Source organism: Puma concolor, chromosome B2, assembly GCF_028749965.1.
Source record: "Puma concolor isolate L17-30 chromosome B2, mPumCon1.1.hap2, whole genome shotgun sequence".
In the NCBI taxonomy this organism is placed as follows: domain Eukaryota; kingdom Metazoa; phylum Chordata; class Mammalia; order Carnivora; family Felidae; genus Puma; species Puma concolor.
This window is the reverse complement of record NC_141671.1, coordinates 109305282-109332252: the sequence shown is the minus strand read 5'-3', so window position 1 is coordinate 109332252 and position 26971 is coordinate 109305282. Positions and strand designations below refer to the sequence as shown.

General features: G+C 36.5%; 1 protein-coding gene across 1 annotated transcript in view; it reads left to right on the top strand.

The window, feature by feature from the left end:
• Positions 1-26971, top strand: part of MAN1A1 (mannosidase alpha class 1A member 1) — a 173066-nt gene that overhangs the window by 126420 nt on the left and 19675 nt on the right. Inside the window, exons 7-8 of the mRNA XM_025925936.2 lie at positions 17925-18048; positions 20209-20302. Coding sequence (XP_025781721.2) covers positions 17925-18048; positions 20209-20302 — 218 coding nt within the window. The remainder of the gene's footprint in view (positions 1-17924; positions 18049-20208; positions 20303-26971) is intronic.

Below are 26971 nucleotides of genomic sequence, written 5' to 3'. Positions count from 1 at the left end.
TCTCCACATGCTATGCTTATGTTAACAAAAGTCAGAGTTGTAATACGGTCACATATCAAAATAGTAGAATAGTAGGAGCTGTATTTAGTTTAATTATTAGGCTTTTATTTTAGTAATAAGAATACTTGGAAACATTTTAAATTCTACTTTAGGGAACTAACTTTATTCAGATACTACTTAAGAATGAGTTTTTATTTATTACCTCCCCCCCCCTTTTTTTTTAAGCTGCTTTATTGAGATATAATTTACATCCCATACAGTTCACCCAGTTAAAGTGTACAACTCAGTGGTGTTAGTATATTCACAACTATGATTTCCTTTCCTTTTGAATAATAAGATGAGGATAGAATCCTGGCAATTTTATACATGTAAAAGTGTGGAAGACTAGTCATGATGAAGAAAGTTTCCTAGGCAAATGTCAAAATGGAGTCCAGATGGTTGGTGTTTGTTGTCATTGTTTTTATTTTTGAATAGAGGTGAAAGGCACTAATAAAAAAAAAAAGGACAACAACCAAAATTTAAAAATAAACATTGTAAACTTTTCATATTAAAGGCTATAATATTTCTCTTATGCTAGCAATACTACAGCCAAAGGAGCTCTGTAAAAAGTAATAATTCTTCATATTCTGAGGTTAGTTGCTGAAACTTGAGTAAAGACTAGGCATTAGACCATTTGAAGAAATTAATGTTCTTCGGTACAATATAATATCATGGTTGTATAGGAAAAATTTTCTGCTTTTTGGAGATGAATGCTGAAATATTTAATAGCTTGATGTCTATGATTTCTTTAAAATAATTCCCCCCGATAGGTGAAGCAAATATGGCAATGTAAGTATTAATAGTGGTTAAATCTAGGTGGCAGCTATGTGAGTAAATCTAAATGCTTATTGAACTTTTGCTTACTTTACATGTTTGAATTTTTTGATTAAAAGTAAAGTTTTAAAAGATGAGTCTGTGAGCATTCTACATATGAAACAAGAATTGGTTTTAACAGTGTTTAGTCTGCTATTGTTTATGTTAAAAGACTATATATGATATTTACTCATATTGGTTAGTATACACAAAAAATTTTCTTTGGAATGAAAATCAAGAAACAAATAATAGTGACCATCTGTGAAAAAGAAAAAAAATATGTAAACAGTGGATGGGATAGGAATCGGAAGTAAAATTTTACCTTTTTGTGCTTTTAATTTGAAATATTTTATATCTAATAAAAATATATATTAAGAGAGAGCATGATTTTTAAGAATTGGACCCTTAAAAAATAGAAAAATAATTTTTTCTTGTTCCAAAGGCTTTCAGCTTTTGATAAAGTATTGGGCTTGTGGATGTAGTAACTGTTGTTGACATTTAGAGTTCATCACTGGCATTAAAAACCAAAACTGTTTTACTTAGTCACAACTTATCAGAATTATTTTTCTTTTTACCTCTTTATAGCACATTTGCACCAGGGAGTTTTATTATCAAGAAAAAAGTTTATTAGGAGTCTATTCTGTGTATATTATTCTTCTTTAAACTATCATATTGCTTCAAATAAACACTGAATCGTAATCTCAGTTTTACTGCTAATAAATTCCCTTTGCTCTACTAGTCTCCTAGACTCTGCAAATTAGCTAATTAACCCCTAACATATATAGGAACATGAAAAATAACATGATGTAGTATGTGAAAAGTGTAGCCCACACATAGCAAAAATAATCAACCTAATATGGAATCCCATCCTGTCCCTGTCAGTTAACTAAAAACTAGATGAATCACTTAACCTTGCTAAGTCTCAGTTTCTTTTTGGTAAACAGTAAGATAATAATACTACCTAAATGGTTATTGAAAAAAGATTAATTGAATTATATAAACAATCTCCTACCTGTCATGCCCTCATTTAAAAGAGGTACCCAATGGCTATTTATGTTTAAAATATGGTTTACTAGTTAAGTCTATCAAGAACTGTTATTTTTGACATTGGTTTCATTGCTTCATTTATGTACAGGTAATTCTAACAAGAATGAAATGTAAACAATTTTACCTGCAAACAAGACATTATATGAAAATAATTTTAATTAAATTTAAAGTTTAGATCAGTTTTTAAGAAAATTATTTTGCACGTCTCTTCAAACTTGCCAAGTAAAATAAATTTTTGAGTTATCAAATCTTTACCATTTCTTTAAACTTCCTATTGGGTTTAACCCACTGTTGCACAGTTGATTGGATCAGCAGCTATGGAAATCACAATGTCCTTTGTGAGCATTACATATTATCTATAGTAAAGTAGTTGATATAGTGAGCAAGTCTGGGCCAAGAAAGATTTCTGTGGTAGGCTTTTAAAAATCATTCTAAAATGAATATTGTGGCAAAAGTCCCCTTTTGGCAGGAGATAATTTGAGAGAATAATCTTTGCTAATTTCCTATGCATATGAATATTCATACATAGATGGATTTTTTTAAATGATGATTCATTAGGGACTCATAATTAATTGTTTAGCTACCTTACAGAAGGGATATGCTGCACCTGTCCAAAACAGATTAAGATTTTGTGCCTTTGGACAGGAAAAAAATCACTGGACAGGAATTTTGTGCTCTTCCTAATTAATGCATATAAAATGACATTGGTCTGTGCAGCTGTCTCTTACTACTAGAAATATTTTTCAAATTACCTTTTTTCTAGAAGACTTGTAAGACATGTAAGAGGTTTCTTGAAGTGCTACATATTTGGTAGTTGAACAGCAATTAAATTGCTGTAAGAAAGTTGGCTGTTAACAGTAGCAATTTGTTACATTTTTAACTCCTGGGAATGCCTTACGTTGTTTCATTATTACTTGTGTTATAATTTCTATCTCCAAGTGAACATTTGGTGAATTTATTTTTATTGAGTATACATCTCTAAAATTGAAGAGAAAAACCCAAAACCAGATTTCTTTTGGTTAGCTAAATGTCAGTTGCTTAATGCAAGAGATAAAAATACTTTTCTGGGCTAAACTCTCTATAGTTTCAAAGCACATTCATGTGTATTATTCCATTTGATCCTGTGCAAATCCTACAAGGTGGGTTGCACAGGTATTACTTTGTTTTAAATATCAAGAAATTGCTGCCTTACAGAGTTTAAGGGACTTGCCCAAGGTCACACCTGAAAATTCTCTAAGTGCATAAATAATGCTTAAAGATGATCTGGCTCATTCTCTCATTTACCTACAGCCTCTCTGTTGTCTAAGTTCTTCTGGATAAAATGTTCTCCATTTTTAATTAAATACAACCTTTTTTTCCCCATCTCTTAATTAGGAAATACTGATGAAACTACTAAATCTCTATAGGAAAGAAATAAATCAGTAAACTTTTGCTGTAAGTTCAAAACAAGAGAGAAAAATACTAAGAGAACTTAACTTTAAGCTACTTAAATATTCATTAGCTGTAATGAGCTAAGCTACTGAATAGAAGAGCCTAATACAACTTTTTAAAAAGTGATAAATGATGTGAGAAACAAAAATGTTTATAGTTAAAAAATATAATATACTTAAATATAATAATACTATGATTTTCACTGTTAAATCAATTTAAGGAAGATATTGCTAAGATTTTCATGATTTTTAAAACATAATCTTGGATAACAGGAGGAGACTTTTTAAACAGAGCACAGAAACCAGAACATATATGGGGGTGTGGGGGAATGCAAAATGTTTACCAAATAAATATTAGCAGAGGGAGAAAAAAAAATGACTGAAGTCAAAAGACAAATAGCACCTTGGGAAAAAATTGCAAAACACATGATGAATAAAAGGCAAGTTTTCTTAATATATAAAAACCTCATTCTAAGAGCTTTACTATAACTAAGGATGGCTAATGTGGCATGATTATAGTATTTAAACATTAGAGAGGTCTACCTGTTTGTCAATAGAGGATTGGTTTAATTAAATGTGATTATCTTTTTATGAAATATTATTATGCAGCTGTTTAAAATTATTATCCTAGAAAGGTATCTGTGATGAGCTACTAATTGAGGCAAGTACCTTGCAAAGTAAAGTGTATAATGTAATCCCGTTTTATTGAGAAGAACAAATCCTCGATACCTGCACATACCCATATGCTTGTATGCATGTAGATGAGAACATTGGCTAACTAGGCAGGCAGGAGACATTCTAGGAGGGTAGGAATACAGTATGAGCTTCTTCTCCATTCATCATTGCATTGTTTCACTCATAATAGTACACATTTCTTAAAATTTCATTTTGAAACTTGTATAATTTTTAACTGTGTATTTTTTTAATTTATAAAAAATAATAGAAGTGGGAGAGACAGTGACACCAATACATAAATGAGACAAGTTTGTAAACATATACTTCTTAGAAAAAGATTGCGCATTGGCCATTGACCATCAGAAGCTCAAAAAGAGAAATGCAAATTAAAATAGCATTAAGATGTTATTTTTTTACCTAGAAGATTGATCAAGTTCTTAATTTTTTTCTTTATATGCTTCATATTTTTATTGAAGTCTAATTAACATACAATTTTATATTCGTTTCAAGTGTATAATATAATGTTTCACCATTTCTGTGCCCATCCTCATCTGTCACCAAACATGTTTACAGTCTTATTAACTATTTTCCCTATGCTGTACTTTTCACCTCCATGACTTACTTATATTGTAAGGGGAAGTGTGTATCTTTTTAATCCCCTTTATCTATTTCACTCATCCTCCTACCCCTAAGATTTAAAAAAATTGATAAGTGCCCAGAGTTAGCAGCTAGGATATTCTCATGCGTACTCAGAGGGACTATGTATAGGGACAAACCTTTTAGAATATAATTGGGAGGTGTTTATTAAATTTAAATATATACTTTATCACCTGGAAATTCCACTTGTAGGATTTTATTCTGGAGACCTACTCATGAATGTGCACCATTGTTTAGAAATAGCGAAACTTGAGACCAAAAAAATGATTAAATAAGTTACTCTACACCCACACACTGGAGTACTATGCAACTGGAATGAGGCAGAACAACTAAATACTTCACTTTTTCATGAAACACAGGACATAGTAACATGTATAGTATACTTCCATTTATATTTTTAACAAGTTTGTCTAGTGACCATGTTACTAGGAAGTTTTGGGAGAGATTCCAGTAAATTGGTGATTGATGTTTATTCAGAGATAATAGTAAGATCTGAAGGAAGAGACAAATTCATTTCCACTGCATAATCTTTTGTTGTTGTTGTTTTTTTTACTTTTTTGCTATATGCATGTTATTTTCATGATTTTAAATAATTTCAGGATTACCATTGCAAAAGAAAAGTTCCTCACATTGAATAAATTGATCTTTATAAAAAACTAAAAAAATAAAAGGAAAATTAAAATGATCAGACCTGGCTTTTTCCTTGTAATTGTGAACAGTGTGGTTATTATAGACAAATCAGAAAAACAGAGCTCATGTTTTTCTTTGTCTTGCCCTCTTCTGCCTCAGTCTTTGCCATCTTCTTAAAAATAGCATCAGTACCCACCCAGCTGCTAAAGCCAAACAACAACAGCAGCAACTAGAAATCATCCTTGATTCCTGTCTTCCCTCATCTCCAAATCCAATACTTCTGACAACTCTTCCCTCCAGACAGAGCCCAAATCCCTCCACATCTGTCCATCTATTGGCACCTAGTCCAGACCACCATCCGTTTTTTGCCTGAATACCTGTTTGCTTGCTTACTTCCAGTCTTGCTCTCGTATAGTCTATTCTTCCCACAGTATCAAGAATGAACTCTAAAAATGCAAGTGAGAGATCATCACCTCCTTTGTAAAACCCTAGTGACTTTCCATTGCACTTAGAATAAATCCAAACGCTTGCTCTGGCCTTACAGTTGCCTTTATCAGCTTGCTAGTGTCCCTGTCACTAGAGTCCCCTAACTGATTATCCTTCAGCTACACACCCAGCCTCTTTCTCGCACACTTTACAGCATCCTGCCTACCTTAGGGTACTTTCAGGAGACACTTCCCAGCCTTTGCTGATACGTTCATTTTTATCTCACTGGTCTCAGCTTGAAAATCTTCCCTCCAACATAGTCTTTCCAATAAACCCATCAAAAGAAGCTTCCGTGTCAGACTCTGTCACATCGTACTGTTTTATTTTCTTCTTAGTGCTTAACATTACAGGAGAATCATGCCATTTTTCACACTGACATTTCACACTGACTGCTATTAACTGAAGTAGGTAATCTTAAATTCCAAGAATGTGCATTTTCCCCATGGGATACAAGAGAACATTTTCATTTTGAATGGAGAGATGGGGATAGCCCATAAACATTGTTATTGTTCTTAAATTGGCATTCAAGAAACAAGAAGGCACTCATCAAAGCTGTAAGATTTATTTTGTAGCAAGAGTAGCCTCAATCCATAAATCCTTGGAATGCTTCTTCTAGTTCATTGCTTTATCTCACAGCAGTTCATTTCAGACCAGATCTATCTGGAAAGTCTGGTCTTAGTCTGACTTAGTCTTAGATGAATTTGTCCTAATTGATACCTCTTTCCTTCCATTCAGGATTCCTCTATTTCTCAGAGATTCTTTTTTTTTTTTTAATTTTTTTTTCAACGTTTTTTTATTTATTTTTGGGACAGAGAGAGACAGAGCATGAACGGGGGAGGAGCAGAGAGAGAGGGAGACACAGAATCGGAAACAGGCTCCAGGCTCCGAGCCATCAGCCCAGAGCCTGACGCGGGGCTCGAACTCACGGACCGCGAGATCGTGACCTGGCTGAAGTCGGACGCTTAACCGACTGCGCCACCCAGGCGCCCCTCAGAGATTCTTTTAATGACATCACCAAACCCCATCCTCAGTGACTTAAGAACACTAGTGTTTGGGGCCTAATTACTACACAGAACTTTCTGGGCCAGCACTGTACCCTTACTGCAATGTAAAGCTCAGAGTCCATTAGCCATAAGGTAAAAAAGGAAGGTATTTTTTCCTCTCTTTTTCGTTCTTCCTTTCTTTTTTATTTTTATTTCTTTAATTTTTTAATTAAAAAAATTTAATATTTATATTTATTTTTGAGACAGAGGGAGACAGAGCATGAGTGGGGGAGGGGGAGAGAGAGAGGGAGACACAGAACCTGAAGCAGGCTCCAGGCTCTGAGCTGTCAGCACAGAGTCAACGTGGGGCTTGAATTCACAAACCATGAAATTATGACCTGAGCCTAAGTCGGACACTCAACCAACTGAGCAATCCAGGCGCCCCTCTAACTTTTTCTTATAGGTGAAATGGATGATTATCATTTTCAATTTCAAAGCACTATTTTGATGTTTTCATTTTAGCATTTTATAATGTTCTCTAAGAATTTACCAAAAGCTACAGTTTTTTGTGTCAGCACTCCTGTATTTCCTTAAAGGTAAAATAAGAATGATTGTATGGCCTCAAGATGCTAGACTGATGTTTTCATTTTTTCATTTTACATAGGTAATGCACATTAAACAAAGATTTTTAAAAGCTACAGATATATCTGCCAACACTCATATATCTTCAATAGTTCTTCTAGATAATAGGTAGTTTTACTACCAAAGCTCCTCCAACTATTTACTCAATATTTTGAAACATTTTTAAATTTCAATATTAGCATCAGGAGGCTACCAAAAGTTCAGACTATGTAAACTACCCACTTTGATTATTCTCACTTTGTAAAAGTAGTGTTGTTATATGTTTCAGTATCTTTTTCCTATAACATAAAGAATCCTAATTGCTTGAATATATATGAACACGTGAGTTGAAGTGACGCATAAGAGTATCAATATATATAAAATATTTTAATTATGAATAATAAACCTTGCTTAAAGTAATTCCTGAATTTTGTAGGGAACATATTGATTACAGTAATGTTAGAAATGGACTTGCTGCTGAAATATATAAATAAAACAATCATCAAATTATTGTACCTGTGTGAATATCTGTAGGGGTGGTGGGAGGAAGGCAGTAAAGAAACAATTGTAGGGGCGCCTGGGTGGCTCAGTCGGTTAAGCGGCCGACTTCAGCTCAGGTCATGATCTCTCGGTCCGTGAGGGCTGTGAGTTTGAGCCCCGCGTTGGGCTCTGTGCTGACAGCTCAGAGCCTGGAGCCTGTTTCAGATTCTGTGTCTCCCTCTCTCTGACCCTCCCCTGTTCATGCTCTGTCTCTCTCTGTCTCAAAAATAAATAAATGTTAAAAAAAAAAAATTTTAAGAAACAGAATTGTATTTATTGTCTTTAGGTCTTATTCTCCGGTTAGGAAGATAAACTAAAGCATGTAAAAAGTTAAATAACAGAGAAGATGTCACAAGGCAGCAGATAGCTAATTATACACAGATGATCCTTTAGCACCGACTGCATTTATATAAGGATATCATTGAGGGCCACACAGAACAGACGCGGATTTCAACCACAGTGGCTCCTGTTCCGTTCAGAAGGATACCTGCCTTTATTGCTGAGTCTTCCTCAACCTTGTACTCTTCCTCCTTATTCTTACTCACCTCTTAGTTCTCTTGTCATAAGACAAGAGAATTTTTCCTAATCTTTATGTTCTTAAAACCTGAGTTGCCAAACTGTTTCATAACACAGTATTCTACAGCCTCTAAACCATAAGTTGTAGGCAGAAGGCAGGGAAATGAGAATGAAGTCGTTTGATAGTTTTATTCTCCAGCATCTGTTCAGAGTAATCTCTGAATCTGTTTGTTCTTACCACAAGTTATGCATACTTGTTTGTGATAATTCTTTATGTAAAAGTTCAAAACCCAGAAAAACTACTATTTTAAATTATAAAGTGGTTTAATTGCCTACCTAGTTTCTTTTGGTTGGTTAGAGTTCTATTCGATGTTAAAAGAAGTAATTTGAATTTACATAATGCCTCTTAAAAGAACACATTAATTATTGGCCCTGATCACCTAGACTCACCTATTTTCTTGAACTTTCTCACTGTTAACTCATCATTTGGGTATTTGAATAGTACTTGTAGTATTTAGCTACATTTTGCCAATACAGGCTCCTTAACTTAGCATTTATTTTATTTATTTCCCTTTAAAAAGAATCTATTGCCCACTCTGAAGTATGGTGATAACTAATTTATTAAGCATCAGAGAATGAATCTTTCCCAATTACTCTCAAGTAGTTTAATATCTGGAAAAAACATACAGCGAGGATCTGTTGAACTTGGTAATGAAATATCAATGTGCTTTATATACATACTAGTCAGAGGAAGCTCACTTTCTTTCATAAAAATTTAATTAGACCCACTTGATTTCTTTGCCAAAGACCTCTGAAGAATGCCCAAAGGAAAACCAGAATGGTTCTCCAAAAGCTGTTTTGCTTCTACTCGGGTGACTGGACAAAAATTTAATTGAGTTGCAGCTGATAACCCAGCCCTCCAAAATTTCAGAACAAACCATCTTGACCAGTATGATGCTGGAAGGATAAGTAAATCTAATCAATCTCCAAGTAAAGCCAGACCCTCCCATACATGCTCACTGAGAAACTCCATTAATTTTGTTCAACTCCAGGGGAGCCTGGGTGGCTCAGTCAGTTGAGCGTCTGACTCTTGATTTCAGCTCAGGTCATGATCCCAGGGTTGTGGGCCCGAGCCCTGAGTCAGACTCCATGCGCTTGATGCTTGAGATTCTCTCTCCCTCTTTCTCTCTCTCCCTCTCACAGTCTCTTGCTCCATCTAAAAACAAAAAAAGAAAGAAAAAGAAAAAAAGTATTTCAACTCCAAAGTCAGGTTGTTCTTTAGTAAATTGAGGATTTTTATTTCAATGATCCTTTTCTAAGCCTGTATTCCAGATGAAATCATTATCATTCCCAAAACTCTTGCTTATATATACTGTGCTTACAGAGAAAAGTTATCTGAAATTTGAAAATAAGGCAAAAAGGTGGGTATGCTATCATGTCATGTTAGGGTAAAAGATTATCTAGAGGATGGTATTGAATTCAAAGCACTATATACTATTGATTAAAGGTCCTAGAGTTAGTGAGGTTACATGTTCAATTGTAGAATTTTGATGAAATATAGATTTTGTAGAGATGCAAATATTTTGTCTGGTGGAAAAGATAATCCAAGAGTTACCGTTTATGATGCTGTTGTACATGACCTAGCATTGTGGGTAGACTAGAGGGGCTCTCCTAGCATTGCCTAAAAACAACCAGTTTCTCAAATGCTCCTTGATTGTTTTGTTGTCTTACTGGTTCCTTTATTGAGTTCAATAAAATATTTGTCATCTGAAAAAACAGAAAACCTTAGCGTGTTTCCTATAGTGTTTCATGTTTACATTGTACATGTGTCACGCTCTCAATAAATTATGGTCAACTTACTGGCTCATTCTTACTTGACTTTGGCAAGATGTACCCCCAGAGTACTTATGTTTTAACCCGTTGAGCAAAATCATTTAATATTATCCTCTTATACTTCAGAATTTCTGCCAAAAACTAACGTTAGTTTTGGCATAATTGATAGTGAACTGTTCTTTCCCAATAGTAATTGCTCCATAGCTTCTGCTGTACCTTAAGATCAGTGGTGGCAGACTTGTAGCTTTCATGGGCCACATGAAATTTCCCTAATAATTGAGAGGCTGGCTTTAGGTTGCCAGTGTTTTTATTTCATAAAAAAACAATACCAAAACATAACCCTGCCTATTATCATCATTATTTCATTGAAAAAGGAAAAGCTTAACATCACAAAAGTGAGAAGGACATTAAAGTGGAATAAAAGACAATCATTTAAATTGAATACAATTTAGCTTTCATAATAATTTACTACCCTGTCCTTATTTTTCTCATTTCACCATATCTCAGCTCTTAGAAATCACAACTTCAGATTACTTCAAGTTTGTGGTAGAAAACTTGTATCCAGACTAGAAAGGATATTTTTTTCTTAAATTGTCTGTAAAAGGGCTTGTGGTAACTCTAAATATAGGATTTTATTATTTAGTTACAAGTTAGGGGTAGGAGCCAAAGACATAGACCCTTCATTATTTTTTAAATTTCATTAAATGAAGCATATATTAAATACCTTTGTTTCTTGGCACTGACCTAGACTTTGGAATTAGACTTTGGGTGCTTTATGAATAAAGCATCTTAGAATCTAGAAGGGAACAATCCTGGCCGTCCTGGTTACAAAAAGAGACTGAAGAACAGAATTTGAAGAATTAAAAGCCTGGAATCTGCACTGATTTCATTTATCTTGATCCATAGATGATCCATAGACCCATAGAATGAAAGGCAAATAAATAAACATAGCCAAATTTCACTGTATTATGAAACTGTATCCACTGTATTATGGATTAGATCTTAATGGATCTTAAATGATCTCTTAGAATGATGATATCTGTTAAACTCTTACAGTAATGAAACAGTTGTTTCTAAATCTCTGGCAAACTAATATTAGTTGCCATTTCTGAAGATGGAATATGGTATCCCCTATTCCATCCTGAGGTTTATTAGAAAAGTGTCTGGCTATAAATGTTTATTTGTGGTTCCTCCATCCCCAGCTTTAAAGGACTTGATATAATGATTTACAGCAGATGAATTTAAGATATCCCAAGAGCTCTAGAGACTACCAAATGTGGCAAGATATAATAGGTCCACACTTTTAAGAAATAACTCTGTAAACAGTAGACATTTATGCTTCCAATACGTATTCCCAAATCCATCTTCATTATTGGTTTCGACAATTAAATTAACATCTTCCAGCTGGAATCTGTGTAGACATTTTTGCGTGAAAATTAGTTAGCTTTAAAAAGAACTAGACCTACTACCAAATTATTTATAGTGACAAAAGTAAAATGAAAATAAAGTGGTTTCAATGTCTATCAATAAATGTATGTTTAAATAGACTAGAGTATAACTGACCCTCAAACAACATGGGTTTGACCTGCGTGGGTCTATGTATATGTGGATCTTTTTCCAATAAATACAGTATTGTAAATGTATTTTCTCCTTCTTATGATTTTCATAACATTTTCTTGTCTCTAGCTAACTTTATCACAAGTAAACAGTATATAATACACATAACATACAAAATATGTTAATTAACTGCTTATATTATCAATAAGACTTCCAGTCAATAGTAGGCTATTAGCAGTTACATTTTAGAGGAGTCAAAAGTTATACATGGATTTTCAACTGCACAGGAGGTCAACCTAACCCCTGTGTTGTTAGAGGTTCACCTATATATCCATTCAGTCAGGTACTATTCACTCAAAAACAATGTACATTGATAGGTATGGGAAAAGTCCATGAAGAATGTGATGTGTGTTTAAAAGAACATGTAGAATATGATTTTTTAAGTACAGTAAAGTAAATGTATGTGCATGCTCACACATCCTAAATGCACTACAATGCTTTCTAATCAGTATTACTAGCCTTTTAGGAGTGTTCCCCAAACCTAATGATAGGTTGCCCCAGTTTATCCAATAAGTGGCTAGAAACTGCATTCAACTTATTTGCAATCTCTTGATAATGTTTAGCAAGGAGATCTTACTTAAAGGACAGCTGGAAAACAGAATTTTAGCATCTTTGGACATGTGGAGCAGATTATTTATGGAACTAGAGAGGCCTTCTCATCATTTACATTTTTTTAATTTTTTTAAATGTTTTATTTATTTTTGAGAGAGAGAAAGAGAGAGAGAGAGAGAGAGAGAGATAACTAGCAAGGGAGGCACAGAGAGGGAGGGAGACACAGAATCCGAAGCAGGCTCCAGACTCTGAGCTGTCAGCACAGAGCCCACCGCAGGGCTCGAACCCATGAACCATGAGATCATGACCTGAGCCAAGTCAGATGCCCTACCGACTGAGCCACCCAGGCGCCCCTCACCATTTATATTTTTTGCAAACCCCAACCTCTGTTCCAATCCTACATAGTCAAATACAAGGACAGCAGTATTGACAGTCAGAATAAACTAAAATAAGTATTTAGTTTCAATTCTGTCAAAAGTAACTACCCATAAGAGGGAGCAAGGTGACTAATTTTAAAACATTGTTTTGGGGGCGCCTGGGTGGCGCAGTCGGTTAAGCGTCCTACTTCAGCCAGGTCACGATCTCGCGGTCTGTGAGTTCGAGCCCCGCGTCAGGCCCTGGGCTGATGGCTCAGAGCCTGGAGCCTGTTTCCGATTCTGTGTCTCCCTCTCTCTCTGCCCCTCCCCCGTTCATGCTCTGTCTCTCTCTGTCCCAAAAATAAATAAAAACGTTGAAAAAAAAATTTAAAAAAAAAAAAACAAAACATTGTTTTGGTCTTTGGTTAAGAAATTTCTTTGGAGATATTCTTTGGAGATTTAACCCACATGCTGCTGTTCAGAGGCAGTAAAGCATGAATAGTGAATTAATTCAATCAAATGGCTGCCCTTTATTAGCCATCATTTCCCTGTGGGTAGCCTTGAGGGAAGTAGTCCTCCCCAGCTGAATTTTGTATGGATGAGCTATAGTAGAACCTTGCCTAGTCCTAGAATGCCAGTCCCCTGGGATTATTAGTCCAACTCTCAGTGAGGTCTTAGATGACAAACTTGAAAGATCAGCATTGTGTGAATCTGTTCAGGAAGGAGGCATTTGTAATAAGTGAAGCTGAAATTGCTTAATCTCAAAATCAATTAGCTTTGGGAATACAGTTAAATGAAACAATCGTTCATGAACTTTTCTAATTATTCTTTCCTAATTTGTGCTAAAATCCAAAAGGAATAATATTGGATTATCTGCTCTTTTGAATTAAATATCCCTGTGTGCCTCTCTATTTGCATGCATAAGTAACGCTTTACCATAATATACAGAATGTGGGGAATTTTTTTTCTTCCAAAACTTGCTAACTCCATAGCCCAAAGGAATAACCCATATTCTGGACTTTGAACTTGAAGGGCATTTGTTTACTGATCAGCTAATCAGAAATTATTCAGGCAAGAATCCTCAAGACAATAGTTTATTGGCCCATTTCCCATTGTGCATAGAACAGCAAGCAGTAAGGAAGAGTAGATTGAAAGTCATAGCTAATCAAGACTGTATAACTATGTAATGCTTTGTTTATATATTCATCTGGCAATTTTTTAGAAGCATCTCAGTTCTGTAAATGCTTTATTTGTTTCATTTGATTATAGTAAATAGCCAAATGTATTTTTTTAATGATCTAAACTATATCCGGGCAAACATATCACTTTGGGTACCTCAGTTTAAGATTATTTTGAAGAGATATACCATCAATCCAGAACAACCCTCCAGCTACTTGATTCATTACAAGCTCTAGGAGGAGTCAGCAGCACTCCCTGGGATTCAAGTGTGAATAGATTAGCAATATTAGAATGGTAGTTCCTTTCTCTGGATATTAGCCATTCCCAGGAGAGAGGGGAAAAAAGCATAATGTCCACTGCTTATGAGAGCTATGAGGTCAGTAAATAATTATACCTTCTTGTTTTTTATTGCAATAGGATGTGGGAGTATATTAACACTGTTAATAAACTACACTCAAGTTGTACTCTCTAAAACAACAGAATAGTATTTCACATTTTCAAAAGAATCATAGTGACTCAGCTTTTAAAGACATGTTTCTAGTTGTGATTGCCAAAATCAGTTATTTTTTGTTGTGATGTTTTATCTTTAAGGAATTATTACCTTTGTAGAATACTGAAAATTTTAATTAAAAAGAGTTTGTTTCAATACATTGAAAGATATGTATTAAATAATACTCCAATTTAAAATAGAAGAACTGGGGCTTGGAAGAAACAGAAGTAAGTGAAATTAGAGTAGTACAAAAGTTTGAAGTTCTGTTTCAGGATTCTTTGAACCACATACTTGGCAGCTTCCCAAATCACGTTAATTGCCTTTTTGTGTATACATTTCCATATGCTGACTCATCATTTGGCTTATAATGGTTATAATGCAATCATTATAACAAGATTGGGAATATTTAAATATTCTTCCCTTTTATGCCTACCTGATGGAACTAATAGTTTCTGAACACAAACTGTTATTTTGTTTTTAAATATTTTTCTAAAGTATTATTAGTGTTTAGAAAATAGATAAAGATAAAATAAAGAACACCATGACTGCCTTTAAAACACTGTGATAACAGAACTGAAATTAAAGACATTTTAAATCCCCTACTCTCTCAGATGAGACTGATCTTGACCCAGAGGTCTAGAAAGCGTTAGTGTTTGGAATCATGGGATGCCCAGAGTATCCTGACCCCCAGATCAAAGGAGCAGAACTCTCTCCACACTCATTTCCCTTTGTCATAAACCCACCATTTTGATGTCAAATGCTCAACGTTTGTTTATATCAGTTTAGAAATTAGGGCCATATAAATATATTGATTCCTCAATAGACTTAAAATTTAGTGACCTTAGAAATCATTCTATGAGTGTCCAAAACTGGTTCTGATTCAGTACACATTTGCGGTACAAACAGGCAGCCAGTACACACATTTTTTAGCTGTTGTGTTTTTTAGCTGTACCCAGTACACACATTTTTTAGCCGTTATGGCTTATGTTGTGTGCCCCACACTCTTCCCCAGACCAATCTCTAGTCATTGCAGGTTTGCCTAAGAAAAGGTAAGTGACCTTATTAAATATCTAGATAAAACGATACTCTCTCTGGCCTCCTGAAATCCCTCTCTCACTTATATTCAACAGCCAGCACAACTATTGATCTTACAGTTTTACTGAAATACATTAATTCTGTAGGTTGGAAGAATGGTAATCAAAGCCATTCTTTCATATAAACATACCATGTATTCTAAGCCCAGCTTTCTTCCTGTTCGCGTGACATATCCTTTGCTAATGCTTTTACTGTTCTTGCTTCCTATATAATTAAACAGTGATAGAGAAGTGTGCTGATTTCCTTCTGATATGAATGTGCAAAGGAGACAGAGGGAATATATATAATCCTTTTTAAATCTTAACTTTTTTGAACATATTGAAATTGTTTCAGTGTGTCTCTGATTTTCTCTTAACCACATTAATAGCAGGGAACAAACACATGGAAACAAAAGTAATTTGAATTTTAGATTAGTACATATATACTACTTGAGTTTCCCAGGTGAGAGTGCTGCCACACCCTCATACCCTGAACTGAAAAGAACCAGTCTTTGAAGATCTGGAAACTGGGTTGCATTCCTAGCACATTGTCTTTTTCCCCCTCTAGGACAAAGTCCTCATTCCCTCTTACCTTGATATTGTGGCTTTGATTTTAATAGTTTCTATAGAACATAGAAACTTTTGCTTTTGCTTCATTAGGCTTATTGACTCTGGTCAGTGATGGAATGGTTGGAATTTAAAAACATATGACAACAAACTAATGACCAATTACTATGTGCACTTGCCATATGTCAATAAAATTTGAAAGTAGTTGTTCATCCTATTTGGATGATTGGCTATTGCTTTCGTCTAAGCCAGCCATGAAAATAGAAACTGATTTACATTCCTAGAACTTAATAAATGTAAGGCATTTTTAAAAATAAGTAAATGTGTGATTTTCAGACCTCTTTTATTTCTGTTTACTTTTTATTGTGTTTACTATAAACCTGTGTTAGAAGATAAAATCTAGGTTTTGCTCTAAAAAGAAACAGAGCAGGGAGGAAATCTAGGGGACACCAAGAGCAGTATTCAGATGGAGTCAACTTGGAAAGGGTGGAAAATGAGAAATCCATAAGCCTCCAAGACCTGGCCCAGATTGAACTTCGTAGCCTTCTCTTCCCTTCCCTCTACTCACCAGTATCAGGAGCTTCTTCCAGTTCCTGGCTAGCCCTTCTGTGTGCTCTCAATATGCGGATGCTCCCTCTCACCATTCTTCCTCACTAAATCTTATTCATTCTTCAAGAATCACTGGGGAGTCTCCTGCTTAAGAAGTCTTCTATGCCCCTCTGCCATGTAGGATTATATGTCCTGGCTCTCAGGTCTCAGAGACCTTTTCACACATCTATCCTGGCACTTACCATATTTAATTGGAATTACCTATGCCTAGGTCATTCTCTCATATTATACTATAAGGTCTTTAAGGAAAGAGTGATCATAATCATCCTTTAACCCAATGCCATACATAGTCCCTGGCAAATGGTAGGCATGTAATAAATCCACATTTGAACAACAACCAAAACATGGGTTTTCAGCTTTCTCCAAGGGGATTTATTGGTAAAATCCTTGACTTGACTCTTTATTTCAAATATCATGCAAGTCTTGACGTTTTAAATGGTGCCACAAAAATACACTGTGCCCAAGAGTCTGACCATGTCTCCAAAGTTATTTTATGTGTATTTGTGTGTATGTATATTTAGGATTAACTCTTTTTAGAAACCATTTCTCCCAGATGAGCCATGAGGCAATAATTTTGGGAGCTCATGCCTTTTGACCTCTTTCAGATTTGAATTTCATAATTGTGTTGAACATAGATTAAATGGGTCAGAGAATAAGTGAGTGCTCTGGAAAATATACTTAGAAAATAAGTAAAATAGTGTAAGGGAAAACAAAAGAAAGTAGTAAGTGGAGGGAGGGTTTGGGGAAAGATTCAGTGAGTTTATAACCAATGAATCAATGAAATGTATATCAAAGAAAAACTTCAAATATAATGTGAATGTCTATAATAGTCCATGGAATCTTAGGCTGAAATTAATTAAAATGTTGGAAAGCTTTATGTGGGATTTGGGATATGTTTATATTCCACTTGGAATGGGTATGTATCTCTATATGGCTCCTGTTCCTTCCAAAATATTTGTCTGTTCATCAACAGCAAGGACATAGCAACTTTTTTCTGACTAAAGTCTACATTGATTTTCAATTTGTAGGTAAGAGTCAAAGCCTGAAACCAATAGCCAAAGCCAACAATGCTGGATATTTTTAAATATCCAGAGTGGACTATCAGCTGAGATGCCATTATTCAAAAGCTGTCTCTTTCACTTCTGTTATTTAGAGCTGCAAAAATTGGCATTAGTCTGACCCATAACTCTTCAATCTCCTCTCTTCTTTAGTGGGATTGGAAGGAACTGGCCCTGGGCCTCAGGAGGCAGCAGTATTTTGGCAGAATTCGGAACTCTGCATTTGGAGTTTCTACACTTGAGCCACTTATCAGGAAACCCCATCTTTGCTGAAAAGGTGAGATCCTCCAATACACCTTGCATTGCAAAGCTTCACTTGTGAGAAACAATATCCTCTCCTGGACGATTTAGTAATTTTGGATGTGGAAAAGAACAACCAAGTTTAATATAGTTCTTTATGATGTTTTGTTACATGCGGCATTTCATTTTACCAAACAGTAATCCTGCAGCCTTTTTCTGGCATTTTCTAACTCTGTGTGAGGCAGCCTGTGATACATGTCTGCTTCTCTATACCTCAAGCAAGTCTCTTCACCTCTCTGAATTTTTTCCTTATCTAAAAATATATAGGTGTTGTGTGGGACTGTATGAACCACGTATGTGACTTTTTAAACTGAAAATATAGGGGCACCTGGGTGGCGCAGTCAGTTAAGCGTCCGACTTCAGCCAGGTCACGATCTCGCGGTCCGTGAGTTCAAGCCCCGCATCGGACTCTGGGCTGATGGCTCAGAGCCTGGAGCCTGTTTCCGATTCTGTGTCTCCCTCTCTCTCTGCCCCTCCCCCGTTCATGCTCTGTCTCTCTCTGTCCCAAAAATAAATAAATGTTGAAAAAAAAATTTAAAAAAATAAATAAATAAAAAAATAAATAAACTGAAAATATAAATTAAATTTGAGGTAGCAATTGAATCTATTTCTAATTTGCAAGAAACAAACCCATAGATATTTGGGTAAATTTATATTCAGCCCAACACTTCTGCCCTAAGCTTTCACCCCATCTCTCAACTCCCCTTTACAGCAAGATTCCTTGGGAGGCTTGTCTCTGTTATCCCCTCTTCTTGTGTCCCACTATCTTGAACACTTTCCAGTCAGCTTTTCTCCCTGCCACACCCATCTCAGTGACCAGTGAGCTCCACATTACCAGGTCTGGTAATTATTCTCACCTCCCAATTTCATCACCCTCTCAGCATCTGATGTACTTGCTCACTTCTCCATGAGACACTGATGGGGCTGCAAGCTTATGGTGCTATCCTGGTTTGCCTCCTTCCTCAGTGGAGTGCTCCTTCTCAGCCTCCTTTGTTGGATCTTCCTCAGCACCCCAATCTCTAAATATCCGAAAGCCCCAGGACTCAAGCCTGGGCCTTTTTATGTTCACTCTCTACATTATTTCATCCAGTCTCATGGGTCTACATGCTATCTATGTGCTGTTGACTCCAAATTTGTAATTCCAGTCCCAACATGTCCCAGACTCTCTCTCCAGCATTTCCACTGAAAGATCTAAAAAAGAGCTACTACTTAAAAAATGCCTCAGACTCAACCCCCAGACCTGTTTCTACCTCAGTCTTCACTATCTGAATAAACGAACACCTCCGTTTACCCAGTGGCTCAGACCACTAATCAGAGGTCATCCAGGCTCAGGCTCCTCTCTTTTTGGTAGACCTTAGGTCGAATCCATCAGGAAATGCTTTGGCCCTGTTCTGTGACTCTGCTGCTACCCTGTTCCAGGGATCTGTCTTCTCTCACCTGAACTCCGCCGTACCCTCAGTCACACCCATCCTGCAAGAACACCAGACTTAATGGCTTCCCATCACACTCGAAATAAAATAAGCCCTCATTTTGGCCCACAAGGCTTGCATGTGGCCCTGGTTACCTTTCTCCTCTGCTTTCTGACATTCTCCCCTTTGCTTCTTCACCTCCAGCCTCAGTGGTCTTGCCAAACCCACTTTCTCCTCAGGGCATTTGTACTTGCACCTCCCTCTGCCTAGGTTGCTCTTCCTCCAACTTCCCGCATGGTTGTTCATTTGATTCTTTAAGTTCCTGCTCAAATCCCCTCACGTCAGCCTCCCCGGCCATCCCTGACTCAGCGTGCAGCCTCACCACCTCACATCAGTCTGTCTCACTGCTCTCTATAATTTTTTCACAGCTTTATCGCCACCTTGACATATTTATGTGTTTATTATCTGTCTCCTCCCACAAGAATGCAAATTCCAAGAGGGTAATGACTTTGTTTATCCACTGATATATCCCTAGTTCCTTCTATGGTGTCTGGCAGATCAGTGTCACTGTATTCACTTACTGAGATTATTTTTGTAAGCCAGTGGCGACTGTCTTTGTGCTAATTCTAAATTCTTTCCTAACATGGAAAAATGTAATGAAGAAAGAGAAGAATGGCACCAAAATTGTTTTTTAGATTTTCATAGTAACATTTCATTTTCTGTTGTAGGTAATGAATATTCGAACAGTGCTGAACAACCTGGAAAAACCACAAGGCCTTTATCCTAACTATCTGAATCCCAGTAGTGGACAGTGGGGTCAATGTAAGTCAAAAGATTAGACTTGTTTTAGCTCTTTATGGTATCCAGCACTGTTCTAGTAACAGAGAGAAGGAGCACAAAAAAGCACAAATCTTTTTGAGGAACGTTTCGACTGTGTTACCAGGGAACTAGGTGGCTTATTTTTCCTGGGTAACTGTGAGCATGATGACATTGTAAGCACATTTAAATTATTAATCAGGAAGGGAAGATCTGATCAGGTTGTGTGGGGATGTTAGCCTATAACAAGCTGGTCATGTGGATAGAAGAAAAAATTGTTCCTTTGCGCTATTAACTATTAGCGTTTTGTACAAGAGTAGCTGGATCATTCTACTTTGTAGCGTTTTCTTTTTTTCTTTTTTGGCTACAAGATGAGAGAGGAACCTGAATCTTTAAGGGTTAGGAAATTGAAAGAGCAAACAGGGTGTTTTCTCTACTTAATTTTAAGCCAGCAGATAAAGGTTTCTTCCCAGTAGAATTATCTTCAGATTAGGAGAAAGTATTATGCAAGAAGCCTTCACTTCAGATCCCTTAAGGACTTTGATCAGTGTTACAAAGACTCAGAGTAGTTGAAAGAATGTTCTTAAGTTGATTTGGAGAAAAAAACCTGGTAGATTAACGCAGCAACTAAGAGCAAGTGCAGAATACTAAGTGAGGTGCCTAACTGTGCTGGGGATATTAGCAATGCCTTACAATTTAATTCTAATTTGAGTATTTTCTTTATATTGAAAATTATATTCTTAGATGATTATGCCTCACTGTTACTTTAGAAGTACTTTTCTCAAAGAATAATTTAGTAGGGGAAAAAATGTGCTAAAGTCTGTGTTTGTAATGCCTATGGAAGACAGGCATCTCAATGCTGTTGAGACCACAAGACCATAATCATGGTTGCCACTTAACCTAAGTGTGGTCTCCATATACTGGACCTTTCAGGAGGTCCACAAAGTCAGAGCTATTTTTATATTAATACTAAGGCTTTCTGCCACCTTCACTGTGCTGATATTTGCACTTCTGTTGCAAAAGCAACGGTGGGTAAAACCACTGAAGCCACAGAGAGAACCATGGTAGAGGAGCCAGAGAGTACTAATCATGGTATTCCTCATCGACAATAAGAAATAAAAATATGCCAGAGGCACTTATGAATAGTTTTAATGAAAAAAATTACCTGTTAAATTTATTTATTTATTTTGAAAGAGATGGAGACAGTACAGTGCAAGTGGGGGAGGGGCAGAGAGAGTGGGAGACAGAGAATCCCAAGCAGGCCCCCTCACTGTCAGCACAGAACCCATGGGGCACTTGAACTCATGAACCGTGAGATCGTGACCTGAGCCGAAATCACAAGTCAAAAAAAAATTATTGAGTCTGGTAAATCGCAGCCATTGAGTACACTTCTTTGCTGCATAATAGAAAATAGTGTTTGCCGCATAGAAAAGCACTTGTGTGATTGTTCGAGTTGCAGACTGAATCAGCCATCGATTGCTCCGTGCAGTACCATTTTTACTTGAAAGAACAACTGAAGACACACTTTGGTTGTTCAGAATTGGGTAACTCGTAGACATGTTCTCAAAAACGAGCCTGTCACTTCAAAGAAAACTGATGGTGTCGGTGCCATGACAGAATTTGAGTTTCTAAATGAAAATTAGAATTTCAGGAAATGTGTATATGCCGCCATGACCTTGATGCCTTTAACCAATACTTAGAGACATTTATGATGAGATTGGTGTTCATATTAATAAATACAGTTTTTGGATACTGTATAGTGAACTGTGTCATCATTCAGAAGATCCACATAATTCAGTGAACCAGTATTTTCCAAATGACTAATGCATGCAATTACAAAATCATGTCAGGAAGAAGATCCATTCAAAGTGCAAGATAGACCAATGGATTTTAATGTAACAGTGCAAATATTCATTGATGTGATTTCTAATTCCACCTTACAACCAACCTTTAAAATATTTTTAACCTTTGGGGCACCTGGGTGGCTCAGTTAAGCGTCCAACTTCGGCTCAGGTCGTGATCTCACAGTTTGTGAGTTCAAGCCCCACATGAGGATCTGTGCTGACAGCTGAGTGCCTGGAGCCTGCTCCGGATTCTGTATCTCCCTCTCTCTCTGCTCCTCCCTGCTTACACACTCTCTCTCTCTCAAAAATAATAAAGATTAAAAAATATTTTTTTGACATTTTTAACCTTTAAAAAACGATTTGTCAAGTTTTATTTTAGTATCAAAGAAAAATATCCATACTTGTCTAGAAAGATTCTTTAAATACCTTTCCCTTTTCCAACTATGTAACTGTGTGAGGCTGAACTTTCTTTGTGTATTTCCACCAGAATGGCATACAGTAGTGGATTGAATATACAGCAGATATGAAAATCCAGCTGTCTTCTGGTATAGCAAAAATTTAAAAGATTTTCAAAAATGTAAACCAGTGTCAGTCTTTTCACTGATTATTTTCTTTTGTAAAATATAACATGTTTATGAAAAAAACTTTGTTAATATAACGGTTGTATTATTATTTTAAATGAATAAAATATTTTTAATTTAAATATTTTAAATCTAGTTTCCAATATGGTAGATATTTATAGATATTACATAAACAAGTTATTTGGAGTATTTCTTAATTTTTAAGAGTGTAAAAGGGTGCTGAGACTAAAAGTTGGAGGACCAGTAGAGTATTTGAAATAAAATAGAATTTGAGTTGCTTTCTGAGTACAAGGACCAGAGAAGATTCTCTAAAAGGACAGGTAGTTTTAGCATTTTCCTTCTCATGAATGATTTTAAAAATTGAAAAAAAAAATTATCTTTGATTGACTCTTTTCTTCCTGTGATTTAGAAGCCACTGTGAAGAGGGACAAAAAGTATCAGTCGTACTGGAATATTCCAGCTTCACCTTCTGCGTTACCAGTATATTGTGTATTTGGCCATGTTTCCCGGTACAAAGGGCCCTTTATATTTGGATTGCTTATGGGCCAATTTCCTGATGGCAGACAAATAGGGTTGATGAGTCTCATGTCCGTTTCGCCTCCTGCACCTCCATCCTGTGTTCCAGCCACAAGGGAGACCCATTTGTTTTTTTCATTCTTTAATCAAGGCCTGCTTGGGCATATCCAGGTTCTGGTTTGTGCTGTTTCCTCGGCCCTTTTACCTCTTTTCTGACTTTGCCAACATCCAGCTCAATTGCCCTTTCTTCTGGGGGACCTTCTTCTTCAAGACCCTGGTTGTAATTTGTTAGCACCCACTTGCCTTCTACTTGCCATCTTCTTCCCCTCCCCCAACACTTTGAGTGCTTTCCTATCATTGTCTTTTTCAAAGTGATTTGTATACATCCCTGTTCCTAGGGACCCAGAACTTTTGAGGCCAGTGACTTTGCCTTAGTGATGTTTGTTAGCCCAGCACACTATATCTTGCACCTAGTAGGTGTTTGCTTACTTGAATTTTGTGAATCCTCATGCACTGTGTATCTGTCTTTCTGTCTCTGCTTTTAATAATGGTTCTATTTATTCTCCTTTAACAGTTGCCCCTGCTCCTCAGTTGTGGCTGAGAGACAGCATCAGGTCCTGGTCACTGATAATACAAAGAGATCTTGCAACTGTTGAGGCTAGTTGGGACTCTGTGTCTATAGACGGAAAATTATCGTTCTCTCTTGATTAATATACATATAGTGTCACTTGCATCATTGGGGGAATGCTTTGAGAAGTTCAGATTCAGATGAAGTGTACAAATTATTAAACATTAAAGATACTGAGTATTTAATCCTTTTTGTCTTGATTCTTTTGCTACTCGTTTTATCTCTTTAAGTATTATGAATCCTTTTATGGGAACTATTCCTCTCAGGAAGGAAAGAGTAAATTGCCTTCCATAGAGAAGAGCATAATATTTGAGTGACCGTAGTACACATTACGTTTAGAACATTTGGGAATAAAAATACCATATATGTTCTTTCTAGAAGTGGGCAGTCCCTTCCTGCTGATAAAATCGAGCATGTTCTGTCCCACACCCACTAAATATTTACACAGAATTCTGTTGCCAACACAAACAGTCCTCCAGATTGGGGGAAACTTAGTGAGTGATATTCTAAGTTATCAAAAAAGCTTGCTCTTGTTTCTCCTCTATGTTCCTTTATTTTGATTCTTTCCAAATATGAAAAACCTATAGGAAGGAAATAAAAATATAGAAAATTATCTGGTGTTTACCAAAATTAATTAAAGCAAATATATTGTTATATAACCCTTTTTCCTTTTTTAAAAATCATCAAATGCCCAAACTTGCTTCTTCCGTCCATTATAGAATCATAACCCAAGGGGGAAGAAAATGAAGCTGCTTCTGGCTGTTAGCTTTCAACTCTCAGTGCTTGAACTCTGAAGGGCATGTCTGGATCATGGCCATCATTTCCTATTACTTCATCTAGACCTTGTTATTTTGACAGTAACCAGACAGTGATTTTCTTTACCATGCATCACTTCCATTTGTCTCCTGCAATCATGTTTATAACAACAGGGCTTGTTATTGATGAGATAGTACTTAGTGTATTTAGTTTGTAAATGTCAGAGGTTTCTGTGGTAATTTATTTAGGAAATTGCAAAGGTCACTTCAAACACTGCTGTTTCAAGAATCTGCCTTACAATTGTAAAAACACTAATTTTACATCAGAATTAAAACTGTAAATCTGGACATTCTTACAATAATAAAAATCACATATTTCACTACTTACAAATATAGCCCTGATTGGGTATAGTCCTTACAAGAATTTTGCTTTGTTCCTCAATTGTTTACTGAGTACCTGCTATATGCAAGCTACTTTCAGGGGCTGATTATGGACCAGGCCACATGGTAGATCTAGTCCCTGTCCTCCTGGATGATGATCTTGTAGAGAAGACAGAGAAGAAATTCCACCATCTTTTGAAATTGCCAAGTGTAGTAAACACGTGTTATCAAAAAGTGTATAGTGAGGGAACCCAGTGGGTGAGGGTCAGGGAAAGAAAGCATCTTTGAGGAAGCAACATTTGATCCTAGACATGAAATATGAGTAAGAGTTACTACTGAAAGGGAAAGAAGTCAGGGAATGCACATCAGGCCCAGAGAACAACACCTTTAGAATTCCTGCAGTAGAGCCTGCTGGTTTCAAGGGAACAAAAGAAGAGCCATATGGCAAGAGGATAGAAAGCAATCAGAGCAGAATTGATAGTAATATGGGGAAGATGGAGACCATGCAGGGCCTCTCAGTCTCCGAAGACCCAGGATTTGAGTCTTTGCCATTGAAGGCTTCCAATTAGGGATGATCCAGTTCACATGTCAAAAGGGTTATTCTGGTATTAATGGGGGAATAGTTTGGAGTGGCACTACCATTAGAACTCGGTGTGATGATGGAAATGTTCTGTATCTTTTCTGTGCAGTACAGTAACCAAGGACCACATGTAGCTGTTGGGCACGAGTATGGCTGAGGAACTGAATTATTTTATTTTCTTTTAATTAATTTAAATGTAAACAGCTGCATGCTATCGAAGTAAAAAAGGCCAAATAATTGGGCACTGAAGCCTTGGAAGCAGGGGCTATTGGTAGCTTCATCCAGGATCATATTGGTGAGGACAGAGGAGTGGATGGATTCAGGAAATATATAAGAGGTGAAATTAGTAGAGTTCAGTAGCTCACTGATAAGGAAGAGAGAGAGAAGTGAAGAATGACTCTCTGATGTCTAACTTGCACAGTTGGGAGGATGATGGTGCCATGTTAGTGAGACAGGCACCAACAGCAGAAGGTAAGTTTGAGAAGGACAAGAGAATAAATTCAGTTTTAACCTGTTTAATCCTGTCCCCACATAAGCCTCCAAGTGGAGTTGTCAGGTAGGTGTTAGGAGAAAATTGTCTTGTTAGCTGTGTAAAAACGGGTTCACTTTTATATGACAAAGTCAACACAAAGGTCTTATTTTAAAAAATAGTTATGTTGGGGTGCCTGAGTGGCTCAGTCGATTAAGCATCCAACTTTGGCTCGGGTCATGATCTTATGGTTTGTGAGTTTAAGCCCTGCGCTGAGCTCTGTACTGACAGCTCGGAGCCTGGAGCCTGCTTCGGAGTCTGTCTCCCTCTCTCTCTGCCCCTCCCCCACTCTTGTCTGTCTCTGTCTCTCTCTCTCTCTCACTCAGAAATAAACATTTAAAAACATTTTTTTAGGGGCGCCTGGGTGGCGCAGTCGGTTAAGCGTCCGACTTCAGCCAGGTCACGATCTCGCAGTCCGTGAGTTCGAGCCCCGCGTCAGGCTCTGGGCTGATGGCTCGGAGCCTGGAGCCTGTTTCTGATTCTGTGTCTCCCTCTCTCTCTGCCCCTTCCCCGTTCATGCTCTGTCTCTCTCTGTCCCAAAAATAAATAAACGTTGAAAAAAAAATTTTTTTTTAAATAATAAAATAAAAACATTTTTTTAAACAGTTATGTAAAACTAGGTGTGAGTTATGAAACTTAAAATGCATATTTCCAAAATAAGGCTGTTTTATTAGTGCTCAAATTCTCTATGAATTCTAGAAATGATATTTCAAATAGATTATGTCTCTGTTTTTGTAGGTAGATATGCTTGAAAAATTAAAGTATTAATTCAGGCAGTAGGCAAAAGAATACATTCAGTGTCACAAGGTAGAGAGCAAGAAGTTCCAAGTGCGAGACCGTGTATGGGCGGTGGAGTCAGAT